At 53.1% G+C, this 15,969-nt stretch overlaps 1 protein-coding gene across 3 annotated transcripts in view; it reads right to left on the minus strand.

Annotated features, from left to right (window-relative positions):
- Positions 1-15,969, minus strand: part of COL27A1 (collagen, type XXVII, alpha 1) — a 148,769-nt gene that overhangs the window by 76,283 nt on the left and 56,517 nt on the right. For all 3 annotated transcript variants that reach the window (XR_824845.1, XM_010835143.1, XM_010835142.1), the window contains 4 exons: positions 13,779-13,832; positions 11,473-11,517; positions 2,161-2,214; positions 1,415-1,459 (listed from right to left, as the gene is read on the minus strand). Coding sequence is in view for 2 of the 3 variants with exons in the window: in XM_010835143.1 (XP_010833445.1) it covers positions 1,415-1,459; positions 2,161-2,214; positions 11,473-11,517; positions 13,779-13,832 (198 nt within the window). In the remaining variant the exon portion in view is untranslated. The remainder of the gene's footprint in view (positions 1-1,414; positions 1,460-2,160; positions 2,215-11,472; positions 11,518-13,778; positions 13,833-15,969) is intronic.

Below are 15,969 nucleotides of genomic sequence, written 5' to 3' on the forward strand. Positions count from 1 at the left end.
GAGTGGGGAGGGGTGGGGTGGGGGGCGTGGAGAGAGGGGCAGCTGGAGGCTTGGGCATGAGGAAGGAGACAGGAGAGGTGGAGACAGACACAGGACTGGGGTGAGCACCACCCGGCTGGGCACCAGGGGTGGGGGTGGTAGGACAACCCGGGATGCTCATTTCAGCCCAGCAGCTCTAGTTTTTCTAGGAGTCCAGGCTCTGGGCTGGCTCCTACAGAGCACTGAGTTTCCTTTGAAGAACCTCTTCTCCTCTTTGGGTCTGTTTCTCCAGTTGTGACATGTAGGCACCAGAGGAGGTGGCCTCTAAGGACCTCATCAATTCTGCCCTTCTGACCTCAGTCCTGCTTCAGGGTGGAGGTCTCTGCTGGCAGGTGCCGGAGTTCGAATCCTGACGCTACACACCAGCTGTGCGTGCTCAGCAAGCTTCCCATCTCGTAGAGGAGTGGAGGATGGGCGAGCTAAGCCTGTAGAACACTTACAGGGGGGCCAGTGTTGGCCCCTGCTCCTGTTCCTCGAACTTAGGAGGAGCAGAGTCATCTGAAGACAGGTGCAGGGAGCGTGGCCCCAGAGCAGGTAGGTGAGCGGCTCTTATCTGCTCAGGCTTATGGAAACTTGGATGCTGCCCAAAAGCTCTCCCACACTCCCTCTGGGGGGCCTGATTTGTCAAGAGGCTGCAGGAGAGGGCAGGAAGAAAGCCACAGAGCCAAGCACAGGAGCACGGCCCCTACACCCTGAGTCTCTTCATTCGGATGCTGCAGGGCCCAGGCCAGGTGCTGCTCCTCTCTGGGCCCCAGGGTCCCACCTACCCAACTCCAGCTCTGGTTTGGCCCAGGGTTGGCTCGGCAGTGGAGCTGTGGAAGACACAGGGCAAGGGTGCCACCCCGCGCCCACCCCCGGCGCAGGGGCACAGGGTCAGGGGACCAGGCCCGTCCTGGCTTTTCTGTTGCATTTTCAGACCCTGGGATTGGGCTCCCAATTCCAATCTTGACAGCGTATGTGGATTTGTTTCCTCCTATGCCATCGTCCCTGCCCTGGGGCCCAGCATCTCACCTCCACTTCTCCCATCTCTCCATCCCCACCCTCTGTATCCTGTGGCTTTGACCTCAAAGCCTGGACGCTAGCCTCAGCTTTGCTCCCCAAATTCGGAGACCTGCCTTAACTCACCCCTAACCCAAGTTTCAACAGCCCCAGGCCCCCAGTCTGTCTGCCAAGATCGCATGCTTCCAGAACCGTCTGCCTGAATCCCACCCAGAGTTACAGGGAAGAAGTTGGGGAGCACAGATTTAGGGAGGGCCAGAGGGGAGACAGGAAAAGTGCAGGGGAGTGGACCTGGCGAGAAACCAGCAGCAGCGCCGAGGCGGAGGGAATTCGCATGCAGATAAAACACAGTGCAATAAGGGAGTATTCAGATCACCTTATCACCTTTCAGTCCGGGTTCCCCCACGTTTCCCATCAGTCCCTGCAAGACAGAGGCCAGGGTTCAGCTGTGACGGAGGGTAAAAGCCCCAGAAGTCAGAAGCCCTGGCATAAGCCCATTGGCTTGCTGCAAGACCCTGTGCTGGCTGCTCCAGCCCAGGGCTCAGTTTTCTCATCTGTAAAAGGAGGCAATGAGCCCTGGCCCAGAGGGCGATGGTGTGGCGTGTAGGACCGTAAGAAGGGGTGGCTGACTTGTGAATCACAGAGCTCTGGACACATCCAGGGGAGAAGGGCGCTGATGGGGGGAGATGGTGTGTCACACGCTTGTTAGCCAAATGGAATCGTCCCTGGAACGTGGCCCTGGCAGCATAAGCCCACCTTTCACCTGCACACCCATCCCACTTAGGGATGTCCTGAGCTCGCTGGCTTGCTGTTATAGTTTCTGTCCCCCTGGTGATGTTCTGCACTGGACTTTCAGTGCCCTGAGGTCCAGAATCATGTCTGACTCATGCTCAGCTGGGGGACTGCTGTCCAATAAAGATGTCTGGCATAAATGACATGCACACGATGTTTGGCTCTCAGGACTGAGAAGCACTGAGCCTCTGATCTGCCACGTTCCACCCCAGCACCCCTCTGAGTACACTCCCCCAACATTGTGTCAGGGTACCCTTCCTTCTAAGCTGAAATGAGTCAGGGGGCGTCTGGCTGGGATGAGACTCAGAGTAAAAAACAGTTCCTGTTTACCTTCATGCCCTTGGGTCCTGGGTAGCCAATCGGACCCAATGTTCCCATGTCGCCCTGGGAAGAGAAAGAGAAGACACAATGAGAGAGGCTCACAGGAGGCTGGCCTGGGAAGAATTCCAAGGATGCAAACCCCCTGTCCTTGGGTTGATGTTGTAATTAGGCGTGTTCGCCTCCACCGAAATACTGGAGTTAATTTCACAGAGGTCCTCTCCCAAGCTCATTTCTTGATTGGTGCCCCTCCCACTACCTCTTTTAACCTCACACTGGATTCTTCATATCTCCTACCAGCTAAGGCAGGGGTTCCCAACCTCCAGGATTTAATGCCCGATGATCTGAGGTGGAGCTGATACAATAATAATAGGGATAAAGTGCACAATACATGTAACGCATTTGAATCATCCCCAAACCATCCCGCCTCCCCGGTCCGTGGAAAAATTCTTCCAGGAAACCCAGTCCCTGGTGCCGGAGAGGCTGGGGACTGCTGAGCTAAGGGATTCAGGGCATTTCATTGGGCTTCTGTGGTCCTCAGCCTCCTGATTTATAAAATGCAGATGATGAACCCTCCCCTCCGAGAGCTGCTGAAAGGGCAAAATAAGCACACACAGAGGCTTCGACTCCTCTAGCTTAGCGAGGGGCAGGAATTTCTGCTTCCAGAGGCTGGGCCCTCTCCATGGGACAGCAGCAAGGAAGGAGTGAGGTTGTCAGTCACAGACACCAGAGTTGCAAACGGACCCCGTAGGACACTAAGATCAGCAGGTAAGTCCTGGACCGTAGGTTGGAGACCCAGCATCACATCAGATCAGCCTGTTCAAGGTGGGAGCAGGGCACGGAGTTCGTTCACCCTGGAGAGTCACATTCGCTGAGGGCTGGGGAAAGGCTGGGAGGCGGTCAGCGCATATCAAGGCCGGGCCACTCAGTCCCATCTCTCCTCCGAGGCTCACTCACTCATTGTGAGATTTCAGAACTGAACCTCTCCATGCCTCAGTTTCTTCATCTCCAACAGGGACTAATACTCTGTACCTCCTGGAGTTTGGAGAAGCAATTGACTTACATGGATAAAGTACTTGGCACAGTCTGGAGGCATTTTTGGCAGTTACAACTGAAAAGGTGCTACTGGCATCTCATGGATGGAGGCCCCACAACGAAGGGTTATCTGGCTTGGGGGACTTCGGTCATCCAGTGGCTAAGACTGTGTGCTCCCAAAACAGGGGGCCCAGGTTTGATCCCTGGTCAGGGAACTAGATCTCACACACCGCAACAAGAGTTCAAAGGCTGCAACTGCCCCAGCACAGCCAAGTAAATAAATGAATATGAACAAACAATACAGTTACGACCAACCTAGACAGCATATTAAAAAGCAGAGACATTACTTTGCCAACAAAGGTCCATCTAGTCAAGGCTATGGTTTTTCCAGTAGTCATGTATGGATGTGAGAGTTGGACTATAAAGAAAGCTGAGCACTGAAGAATTGATGCTTTTGAACTGTGGTGTTGGAGAAGACTCTTGAGAGCCCCTTGGACTGCAAGGAGATCCAACCAGTCCATCCTAAAGGAGATCAGTCCTGGGTGTTCATTGGAAAGACTAATGCTGAAGCTGAAACTCCAATACTTTGGCCACCTCATGCGAAGAATTGACTTATTGGAAAAGACCCTGATGCTGGGAAAGACTGAAGGCAGGAGGAGAAGGGGACGAAAGAGGATGACTTGGTTGGATGGCATCACCGACTCAATGGACATGAGTTTGGGTGAACTCCAGGAGTTGGTGATGGACAGGGAGGCCTGGCGTGCTACAGTCCATGGGGTTGCAAAGAGTTGGACATGACTGAGCGACTGAATTGAACTGAACTGAACTGAAAAACCAATAATTATCTGGCTCAAGCGTCAACAGCATTGAGGTGAGAAACCCTGGTCTAGAGTGAGGGGTGTACCCTCTTTCCTGAAGGCTCCTCATTTCATGCCCTGCCCTACCAGCACTGCCCTCAGCCACAGCCATTGAATTAAGCCTTCTCCCAGGGAGAGGGAGCCCCTGAAATACTCTCTTCGCTCCCTTTTCCCTCCTCTGTGACTGTCTGGCTGCTGTGTGAGCTCTGTCAGTGTGCTTGACCTCTCTGGGCCTCGGTTTCCCATTCCCTGAGTCAGACTCCATGCAAGCCCCTGGCAAGCACTCTGAAGCACTGAAGGAATGCAGCCTGCCTCAGGTGGCCAGGCTCAAGAACCGGCTCCTGTGGGAGCTGCCTGGAGCTGGCTCGGAGGGAGGCTGGCAGAGAATGGGACATCACATTCCTGCCGACTCCTGTGGAAGGAAGGGCAGAGATGGAGGGAAACACACAGAGCTCAGAGACCACAGCTGGCCTGGCTGAGGCAACGCTGATTCTCACTGCACCCCACCTCCCCCACCACCCTCCTGAACCCACCTGACTGGGTGAAACCAAACCTTCTCGCTGAGCCTTTGCCAAGGAGTTGCTTTCAGTTCCCATCAAGTAGTCTTATTAAGAAGGGAGCGCTCAGTTCAATGGGTGATCATAGCAACACAGACGACACTCGGGGAGGCTCCACGCTGCGCACTTCCCACACCTCAGCTCTGTTACTGCTCCCGACGGTACGATCGTTTGCTTCACGATCTGCCTGATATCCCCATTTTACAGATGAGGAAACTTGAGGCTCTGAGAGGTGAGGGCTTGAGCAAGTCACAGAGCTCAGCAGAGCTGGGATTCACATTGGGTAGTCTGTCCCCAGAGTTTCTAAGCAATTCTGAAGTAATCTTGGGCGAGAAGAAGCCAGGATGGCACCCTGGACAGAGGCTGGAGGGAAGGACAGCCAGCTCCTCAGTTAGGTTCAGTTCAGTCGCTCAGTCGTGTCCAACTCTTTGTGACCCCATGAACCGCAGCACGCCAGGCCTCCCTGTCCATCACCAACTCCTGGAGTTCACTCAAACTCATGTCCACTGAGTTGGTGATGTCATCCAATCATCTCATCCTCTGTCATCCCCTTCTCCCCCAGCCTTCAATCTTTCCCAGCATCAGGGTCTTTTCCAATGAGTCAGTCCTTCGCATCAGGTGGCCAAAGCTCAGAGAAGAGCATTTCAGCTCTTTGGATGCTTTGGCTGGTCCCTCCCCACCACACCACCCCCACCCCGCTTTTCCTGCAGGAAGAGAGCAAAGGGTGGCCACCCAGAGTTCCCCGCAGTGGTGCACACACAGACAAGGTCCTGCTGATGCAGAGGCTCCGATGGGGGCTGGGGTCTTGAACAGAGAGGACCAGCCAGCAGCTCTGGGAACATACGCTTCCTCTTCCCCAATCCAGACCCGATGGCAGCTTGTTGCATGGAGGCTGGATTCAGTACAAGCCTGACTGACACATGTAGGCACCCTACATGCACGCACTGCCCCTCTCCCAAGGGGTCTGTGTATGGTTGGGGGCCAGGGCCAGTGTGGGCTTCCCCTCCAAGAACCCATGGAAACGGGACTCTGGCTGCAGGGCACATGGGAAGAAGGTGGCTGCTTGCTGAGGGCAGGTCTTCATGTGGGCAGGACCCCACGTTGGACTAGAAAAGCATCTGGGGGAGAAGAGAGAAAACCCGAGGCTGCATTCTGCCCCCCTCCGGTATAGCCCATAGACACCAGCCTGCTTTGTGCTCAGCACTGTCGTGGGCAGCTTGGCCAAGTGACACACAAAGTCGGGTCCCACAAGAAAGCACAGTGAGTCACGCCCGTAATCTGGAACCTGTTTCCCCGTCTGCCGGACCTCCCAGATCCTGCTCAACACACTTCACCCCTCACTTCACAGACTCCCACCAAGAATGCAAACAACCAGCCACATCCGCGACCACTGAAAGAGCTCCTGAGTGCCAGACGCCACACCAGACAGTTTCCAGCCTCATCAAATCTGTTCAGACGCTCCTCAACTGCTCACAGTTGTCCCATGAGGTCACCACCGTCGTTAGTGCCATGTCACAGATGAGAAAACTGAGGCTCAGAGTAAGGCGAAGCAAGTTCCCCAAGACCGAGCAACAGGTAGGGGACACAGGCAGGACCAGAACAGGTCTGCGTGTCCGTCGGGTCCCGCAGTGCATGCTCACAGACCTGGGACTGACCTGGCTTACTCCAATGAAGGACCCAACCATGCCTGTCCTTATTGCTCTCATTCATGAGTGACAAGACGTGAGGGCAGGCTTGAGATTCAAAAACAGGTGAGAGTCCTACTCCCCTGCCCAACAGGTCAGCAGGTGTCCAGGCCGGGGCTTGCCAGGAACCCCTGAAAGAGCACCTGGGGGGCTCCCAGTGCCCACCCTCACAGGTGCTGGCAGAGCCTTCCTCCCTTTTGTTCCTCTGCTGCTGGGCATCCCTGGCCACTGCTTCCTACACCGAGAGCTCCACCCTGAGCTCACACTGTTCATTGTCCTCAGCACGAGCATCACCTCCCTGACCCCACAGGCCAGGTCAGGCTCCTGCCATCATGTCCGAGCCTGACGAGGCTTTAACTCATGGCCTATTCTACACCAATGACCATTGACATGAGTGTCTATGTGGCCACTGCCTGCCCGGTGCCCTAGAGGAAGCGCTCACTAAAAGGGGCTAAATCAGTGGGTGAGAAAGAAGCCCACTCACTCCTTTCCAAACCATCCGGGGAAAAACCTTCCCTGGAACTGCCTTTTGAAGGCAACAAGGCCCCCTTGAAACTCCAGTAGGAGGTCAGGTGATTGGGGATGGGGACCCGGGTGACCAGCCCTGGCTCCTATGTGGTCTTCATAAGTACCATCTCTCACCCAGAAGAGTCCCTGGCACAGTCCAGTTCACATTCTCATACACCTGCTGTCTCCATTCACCCCAGAAGTCATGCGGAGCAGGAGGGGTGGTGCAGTGGTGAAGGGAGTGAGCTGTGAAACGGACAGCTTCAAGGCTGTGTGACCTTGGGCCAGTGCGTCAGCCTCTCTGAGCCTCAGTTTCCTTAACTGTACAATGGTAATCCCACTTTTCACTCAGAGGGTTTCTGTGATAATTAAATACCTAGCACAGGGCCCGGTGGCATACGAGGGTTTAGTAGATGTCAGCTAGCGGGGTTCCTGACCTTGTTTCATAGACAAAGAAACAAAGTCAGGGGATCATTTGGTGACAGGACAGGGTGGGCTTGTCCACTATATCCCACACACTGGAATTCGGCCAGATTACATATTCTTTGGGTCTCATTAAATGGAAAAGGCAAGATTCCCTTTGTGTCACTCTGAATACAAAAGACAGAAATCTTCTTTGTCGAGCAGACTCTGGAATCAGGCACACTTTGCTTGAGGGCCAGCCAAAGGGATTCAATTACTCAAAGGGGGCTGCTTCAAGACTGACTCACCTCTGAGACTACAGGGGGCCACCCAGTGGCTTTTGGGACCAGGGTGGCACAGGTCTGAGTGGCAAGCCCCCCGCTGGTGACCTCGGGCCCCAGCCTTCCCACCGGGGTGACCAGGCTGCTGTCTGCCTGCCTCATGCGTCTCAAGGCCCCCAGCCTAAGCATGTCAAGCACACGCAGAGCAGACAGAAGCTCTGCACATGTTCATCTGTCCTCTCTCCTTCCTCCCGTCTGCAAGGACCCAGGGCACAGGGGACATTTCAGTTTCGGTCTGCATGCAGATTGCTGCAGCTGACTAGACCGAAGGCACTGAATAAATGTGGATCTCCATGAACATGATTGTCAGTACATGGAATTCCCATTTGCTCAGCTAGAAACCCACATCCTCTGGAAACTGTAGGTGACTCACAATCCCTCTTCCCTTTAGCTCCTGGTTAGAAAATTCCTTTTCCTCTCCAACTCTTTGGGGAGGCAATTTTTTTTTCCCCAGACACAGAAGCTGCTGTCCCCAAAAATCCAGGTCAGGAGTGGGTGCCTTGGGTGGGACAAGGTACTGGCTTGGAGGCTGATGGTGACTTGGTGGGTGCAGGTCTAGACCCACCCTCCCTGCCAGGCACAAGGGGAAAGGACTGTCACCTTGGCACCAGAGGGAGTTTAAAAACAGGGGCAGCAGGACTGAAAGTGGCCAAAGAAAGACATGAGGCCAGGTGGGGAGGACGGAGGGTGGGGTGGACTCAGTTCTTTGGAAAGGAGCAGCATGAAGATCACAGGGCCTGAGAAATGCAGGGACACCCAGGACTCAGCCCCAGCTCAGGGCCCTCAGGAAAGGGTGGAAAGAGAAGTGCCCTGAGCTAAGAGTTGGGAGGCATGGCCTCTGATCATGCCTCCATCTTCTCTTGCCTCAGGTGTGACCTTGACCTAAGGCCTCACTTTTCCCATCTGTCCAATGGGATTTTCCTAAGCCATACTGAGCACAGGGTTGCCAGATTGAGTGAATAAAAATACAGGATGCCTGGTTAAAATGTGCATGTCAGATAAACAATCAAACAAAGGAATGACATTATAGTGTAAATGTGTTTTAAATAATGTATCTGAAATTCAAATTTCACTGGGCCTCTTCTATTTTATCTGGCAGCCCTGACTGTGGAGAGCAAAGGGGAGCATCGGTGAGAAGAGCTTTTAAAGAGTCAGGAAGGCCAAGGGCTGTAATGGCACAGTCTCTAGAATCCGTGTGTGTTCGGCCAAGCAATACTCTCGCCCCTCTCAGGATCCAACCCAGTGGACGCCAACAATGACAAATAGGACCGTGTGCCAAGAATGACAGCCAAGATATGTAAACATCCCTGCAGAAAAGCTTTGGGGACGGGGATCATATAGCCTGAAGAAGCAGCCTTAGGAATAATAGATGCAACCATCTTTACATCTTGAACAGCCTCTCCCAGGGACAGGGAGATGAGTTGGACTCAAAACACAGGAAAACCCTGCACAATGAGAGCTCTGTGAAAGTGGATGGACTTTCAAGGGAGGGAGCTTCCAACACCAGGGTGTTCAAGTTGGAGTGTAATGTTCATATGACCAAAATCCTCCAGAAGGGAGTCCTGCTGAGCTTCGAGAGGGTTGGACCAGAAGACTTCTGAGATCCTCATAAAGTCAGGTTCCCTAATACTCATTGCAGAAATTTCTTTTTCCAAAGCATTCAGGTCAGTGCCTTGTGCCAAAGAAGGTGTTCCACAAAGGACATCGGGGATGACAAATGTATGACTCACATGTTGACACTTCCTAATCCCAAGCCAAGGCAGACATCACCAATCAATTGCAGCACTGTCTCCCGATGATTTCTAATGTGACTTTGAAATCTTTCTCAATGCAGCATTCTAAATGGCTGCTGTTCTGTGCTGTGCTTAGTGGCTCAGTCGTGTTCGACTCTTTGTGACTCTATGGACTGTAGTCCACCAGGCTTCTCTGTCCATGGAATTCTCCAGGCAAGAATACTGGAGTGGGTTGCCATTCCCTTCTCCAAGGGATCTTCCCAACCCAGGGATTGAATCTGGGTTTCCTGCATTGCAGGCAGATTCTTTACTGGCTGAGCCACCAGGGAAGCCCTAGTATATAAAACACTACTACTACTAGTGAATCACTATTTATTAACAGTAATTATTTTACTATTTATTAACAAGTAGTAGTAATAAAATCATTATTATGATTATTACTAAATTTATTATTATTATTACTAGTGCTTCTTGAGTGCTTACTATGTACTTCTTGCTGTTGTCCAGTTGCTAAGTTGTGTCCGACTCTTTGTGAGCCCATGGACAGCAGCACGCCAGGCTTCCCTGACCATCACCATCTCCAGGACTTTCCTCAAACTCAAGTCCACTGAGTTGGTGATGCCATCCAACCATCTCATCCTTTGTTGTCCCCTTCTCCTCCTGCTTTCAATCTTTCTCAGCATCAGTACTAGGCAATTTATATGTACTAGTTTCCCTGAATCCTCACAGTACTCTCCCAAGTTAGGGACTGATATTATTCCCATTTTAAAGATGAAGAAATTGAGGCACAGGAGGCTTAGAAAATGTGCTCAGAATTGCAATTAAAAGAGTGATGGAGCTAGGATTTGAACCCAGGTAACCCAGCTCTAGACTGGTCTGGGTATATATGGGGTCCTAACAAGAGTGAGCGTAAAGATCCCATCTGACAGAGTGGATCCCTGAGGCTCGGAAAGTGAGCCTGTAACTGAAGACCACAGAGCCCAGAGGAAGTGAGGCCAGGATCTGTACACAGGTTGATCAGACCTCCACTCCTCACCCTGCCCTGGCTCTGCTCTCACCTACCTGAGCAGGAGCACATTGCCCATGGGAGCCTCTGGGCCTTCTTCCCAGGACTGATCTTCCCTGAACAATGGGGCTCCCCAATTCTCCAGGGCCTTCACCAGCCTCCCTCTCGATAGAATGTCTCTGCACAGTGGCTGGAGTAGCCAAAGCTGGCAGTCCATTTGTCAAACCCCGCAACAGTCTCCTTGTATGAGACTCAAACCCCACAAGATATATCCCAAAGAACAGAAGAGAGGGCCATCAGACCCTGAGGGAAGCTCCTAGACTTATTTCCTAGACTCGGGCCTGTCACTGGCCCTCGGGCCTGGGCCCAAGGTCAGGGCTCACCCTCCGGAGGTCTATCGGGGAGCCCCGGTTTTGGTTGATAGCACCACTCCACAAAGCTACCCCGGCCTGGATGGAGTCAGAAGTCAGATTGCTTTCCACCTCCCTGGTACAGGCCTCTCTCAGTCCTGGGCACATCAAGAGATAGTAACAAGAAATAACATTTTAAAATAAAAGCAATATTTTCCACTAACTGCAAATTTACTGAGTGCTAGACCTTGTACCAAAGATAGTACAAGAGTGCCTTGTTTAATCCTCACAGCCTTCCCAAGAGGAGTCTACCATCATACCCATTTTACAGATGAAGAACTAAGGCTCAGGGAGGGTAAGTGACTTGACCCAGGTCACACAGCCTGGCTATGGCAGAACTGGGACTTGACCTCAGGTGGTCTGGCTCCAAAGTCAGTGTTCTGAAAAGGATGGAGAAGATTGTCCAGGGTGGTCCAGAGCCCCAGCTCCTCTGCTAGTCACTTCCTTTGTCTGGACCTGAAGCACCTCATCTGTTGGATGGGCATACTACCACCTGCCCAGACCTTGCTGCAGAGCAGCGGACAGGCAGCAGGCGTCAAAGTGCATGGCCTCTCATGCTCCAAACCCTTCCTCACTTGAGTAATGGAGAAAGGGGCTCAGAGAAGGTTGGTGATCCGCCTGAGGCCACACAGCATGGCTTTCCTCCCTTAGGCCCTGGCCCGACTGCCCTGTCCTGCTCTCCCGGCTCCTCCAGGGAGGAGATGAGGAGGAGCCTTTTCAGCAGGACTTGTGGCTCGTTCCCCACACTCTCCCTCCTGGCCATTCTCCTCCCCAGGCATCTGTGTACTTACAATGAGGCCAGGGACTCCTGGGGGCCCTGGCAGGCCCAGTTCTCCCTGCAAAGAAAGAGAGACCAAGGTGGTTACTTGCTCTGTGTCCCTCCAGGCCACACCCTCCACCCCATCCTCCGTGTGGGCCCCTGGTAGAATCGTTCGGAGCTGAACATTTTTTGTTTCTGACTCTCCTGAGCCTGGCCTGGAGTTTGGATGAGAACTTCCTCCTTCGTCATCAGCTTTCCAAATCTGTAAAGTGGGGAGGTTGGATTTCTAATCCAGCACCTTCCAGCGGCAGGTGTGAGGATGGGCAGAATCCTGACTGTGACAATAAAGATGGGCAGGATGCCTGGCCCACAAGATCTCATTGCATCCTCACCTTACAGATGGCAAAACTTAGGCTCCAAGGTCAGGCAACTGTCCCAAGGTCAAGGACGAGGAAATAACAAGGGGGTGAGGACACCAAGCCGAGATCTACCTGGCCGGCCTCCCTCCATTTCTCAGCCAGAAGATACTGGGGGCCTTGAGCGAACCCCTGATCCCCCCAGCAGAAAGAGGCTCTCAGGGTCCAACCCCCAGGGCCTCTGAGAGGCTGGGAGCTCTCGCCTGGGAGTCAGGAGACACAGCCATGTGTGGGCAAAGTTTGTTTTCCAAATCTCTAAAAATGGCCCTTCAGTTGCTTGCACCAGAAAAGACAGGTAGAGGGGATTGGATCAAATTCAAAACGCAAAAGTGTGAATAAAAATAGGCTCTAGAAATGGTGATTATGAATCACCAACATCCTCCGGGGGGTTGTCTTCCTTCATCTGTGCAATCAGATGGGATGTCATTACTACAGCCACGGAGAAGAGGAAGAGGGGGTGAGGGGTAGCCTTGGCTTTTAAAGCGAAGGATCTGACACTCGGGAAAGGGAAGGGACTTGTTCAAGGCCACTCGATTATGCAGCAGAGCCGGGACAAGTCATCAGGCCCTCTTCCTACTCCTCTGGACCATGAGTACAGAATCATCCCTGCCCAAGGACACTTCCAGGATGACGTCACCTATTATGTTAATAGTGGTTAATCCGGTGACTGGTACGCTGAAGGAAAAACTCTGGTTTCCCACTTCTAACCCCTTGCCAGTGCTCTTTCCTACACCTGGAATGCCGCCCTACCACCTCTTTCCTCATCCCAATTCCAATGCCATCTTCCCCAGGAGTCATCTCTGCTTCATTCTCCCGCCTCCATAACACCTGTGACCTCTCTGATCCCACATGGCTCACTTCACCTCGTGCAATGGACTAGGGAGACGGCCATGAGCTCCTCCAGGGCAGGAAGAGGCCCCATCATTACCCACTCTTTCCAACCCCTCCATCCAGTGAAAACCCAGTACCTCCCTGCCCTCTCGCACTGCATTCTCACAACACCTCTCTGAGACTGGCGGATCTGCCATTGGATCCCTGTCATTTACAGATGAGGAAACTGAGATCCAGACAGGGCAACTGATTTGTCCAAGCTTCCACGCCTGGCAAGGGGTGCAGAAGGATCCGAACCCAGACCCACCTGGCTCTGAGGCCAGGGCTTCAGGTCCCCGGGGAGCCTGGGAGTTAGCCCCAAAATGGGTGAGGCTCAAGGAGCATTTGTGGAATTAAAACAAGCACATAGCAGGTGCTGACTATGGATCTAGCAGCCACCTCTGCTGAGGGCACGGCTGGGCACAGCTGCGCAGACGGGAAGCCCCAGGACAGATGGGGGCACACGGCAGATGTGCAAAAGAGCCCTGGACATGCTCTGTACTTCCAGGCAGAGAACATGCTTTCCCACCACTGGAGCTGGAGCCTCAGACGGGAAGGGAGAGGCGGGCTCAGCTCCCCAGGGCAGGCTGACCTGGCTCCCTGACGGGCCTCGATTATTTACAAACTCTATAAACATGCCTATGCTGGAGATTGCTTTAGAACTCAGCTCTTCCCTCCATACAGGGCCTGCAAACCATCTGCTCCCCCAGGCTGCTGCCGTCCCATAAACATTTCTGGGACTTTGTAAGATGGTAGTGGCCCTGGATTCCCCAGCAGGAAGTGACCCATGAACCTTCCTGACTCCTTGAGGATGGGACATAGCCTAGGGCTTTGGGACCTGGGGCTCAGTGGGCTGGAGGGCTCTCCTGGAGTGGGGTGGGGTGGCTCAAAGGCCATCCATAGTAGACAGAAGCCAGGAATTAAGGAAAATCATGCAGTTCACCCAGGAGCACCCAGCTTATGGGTGACCTAAAAGCTTAGGGTCCTAAAACCTGCTGTGTGCTTGTTCCTAATCTCTTTCCTGTTCCCCAAAAAGATGTGAAATACTTACAGGGTTTCCATCCAGTCCCGGAGGGCCTCTTTCCCCAAAGTCTCCAGGAAACCCCTGAGGGCATGAGAAAGAGCAAACATCTGCAGATTAGTGTATATACCTGTGGGTTTCTTGGATCCAGACCCCCAGGGGACACAGGACACGTCCATGCAGTCTCACTTGCTGGTTCCAGGATCTGGGCAGGCTCTGCAGTCCTGAGTCACCTCGGGCCCCCAACGAACATCCTCCCCTCGCCGGCCCCCAATAAAGAACTTCCCAAGGACTGGCAGAATGGCCAGGGAGCACTCTTTTCATGTTCTCTGAGTGTCAGAAAAGAGTACCCAGCTCCCTGGCACAGAAAGGCCAGCCCCCAAGCTGAGACTTCCCTGGTGGCTGTCAGTGAAGAATCCACCTACAGTGCAGGAGACCCGGGTTTGATCTCTGGGTCGGGAAGATCCCCTGGAGAAGGAAATGGCCAGCCACTCTAGTATTCTTGCCTGGAAATTCCATGGACAGAGGAGCCTGGCGGGCTACAGACTATAGAGTCGTATATGACTTAGCAACTGAACTTCCACCAGGCTGAGACCTGGTCCTGATGGAGCGGAGGGGTGGGGGGGCGGTCAGGAAGGTCTAAGCCTCCACCAGTCACTGACTTGCTGAGAATTTTGAGTCATGCCTTCCCCCGTGAGCTTCAGTTTCCCCATGGGTCCAAGCAGGAGAGGCTTCTGCAGCATTTCCCAGCCCTGACCTTCTGCAATTTCTGTGATGTGCTCTTTAAAAGCTACCCTGTGGAATCATGATCCTCATTTTACAGATGAAGAAAGTGAGGCTCTGCAAGGGCAGGTGTCAAGGTCATAGAGTCACATGGACAGGGAATACGGGCACCTCGGCCACAGGTGAGTTTCGGCAGCCAAGAAAAACCAGGCGGTCTGGTGCGGGCAGGTCTGGCCCTCTCGCCCCCGCCCTGACCCCTTCTCCACACTCTCTGGGGAGACAGGCAGCTGGAAAAACATCAGCTGTGGAGAAGCTTCTCGGAGCCGAGGAGGAGGGGACAGCTCCATTCTACTTCAAAAGGAAAAGAAAGTCCCTGAGCTTGGAATTCAGGGAAACCTGTTCTCCTCTCCTTGAATTCAAATCACTGTTTTTCCAGGGAAATTTAATAAAAAAACAAAGCACATGTTTCTCTGACCAAGAGGAGGCCTGAGCTGTTCAAACAGTCAAGATTCTTCACGGAGGATAATTTATTTCTGGTTTCTGAAGCCACTGGGGGAATCCAGAAAGTAGATTAAACTAAAAAGACCAAAGACAAAAACAAAACCCAAGCCAATTACAAAGTCTAAACTGGCTGAGCAAAGAGACCTTGAAGCGTGTGTGCATCTGGGCCTTCATCCTGCCCTGCCCAGAACACTATTCCCCTCAAATCCCTCCTCTGCCAGGAAACCCTAGTGGACCAGGAGGGAAGGTGTTGATATGGACCCTGTAGGAGGCGTGGCTTCATTCTGACACCCAAAGGAGGAAACGAGGACACATTAAAGAGATCTGGGCCAAGCCAGTGGCTTTGACATTCGCCCTTGAGGGGAAGGTTATTGGTCCATTTAACAGATGGGGAAATTGAGGCTCAGAGAGAGAAATGTCACCTCACCAAAGACAAAAACCAAGTCTGTGGCAGAGCTGAGCCCAGGTCCCACCTCTCTCAACTCTGCCATGTTTGTATGAGCTGAGTATGGGCACATCCTGGCATGCAGAAGCTGCTCGAATGTGTGCCTGACTGAATTTAGAGAGTGGTAAAGGTAGGCGTGTGTGTGTGTGTGTGTGTGTGTGTTTGTGCATGCATGTGCACATGAGCATGCCCCTCCAGATCAAGTTTTCATGGGGCTACATCTGACCCTATCTAAGATGCTTCTTCCCACATCCTTAGGGTCCCCCTGGAAAATTTCAATCCAGCCCCACTTGGGCATGCTATAAGGTAGAGAGCTGTCTCATCTCCTGGGGCAGGAGATCTCAGCTGGGCGAGTAGTGGGCAGCGGAGGCTCCTGAAGGCACTTGAGCCACCAACTCTGACCTTGGAGGATGCAGCTGGGGGCTTGGCAAGACAGAGGACAATCCCTCAGGTGACAAGGTGGGATGCTGTCTAGCCGGACACCTGGCTGACTTCACAAGGCAGGGTTTGGGGAGTCGATGCTGTGCTCTCCAGATCCAGGGTCTGGAGACA

Source organism: Bison bison, unplaced genomic scaffold, assembly GCF_000754665.1.
Source record: "Bison bison bison isolate TAMUID 2011002044 unplaced genomic scaffold, Bison_UMD1.0 scf7180017864039, whole genome shotgun sequence".
Classification (NCBI taxonomy): domain Eukaryota; kingdom Metazoa; phylum Chordata; class Mammalia; order Artiodactyla; family Bovidae; genus Bison; species Bison bison.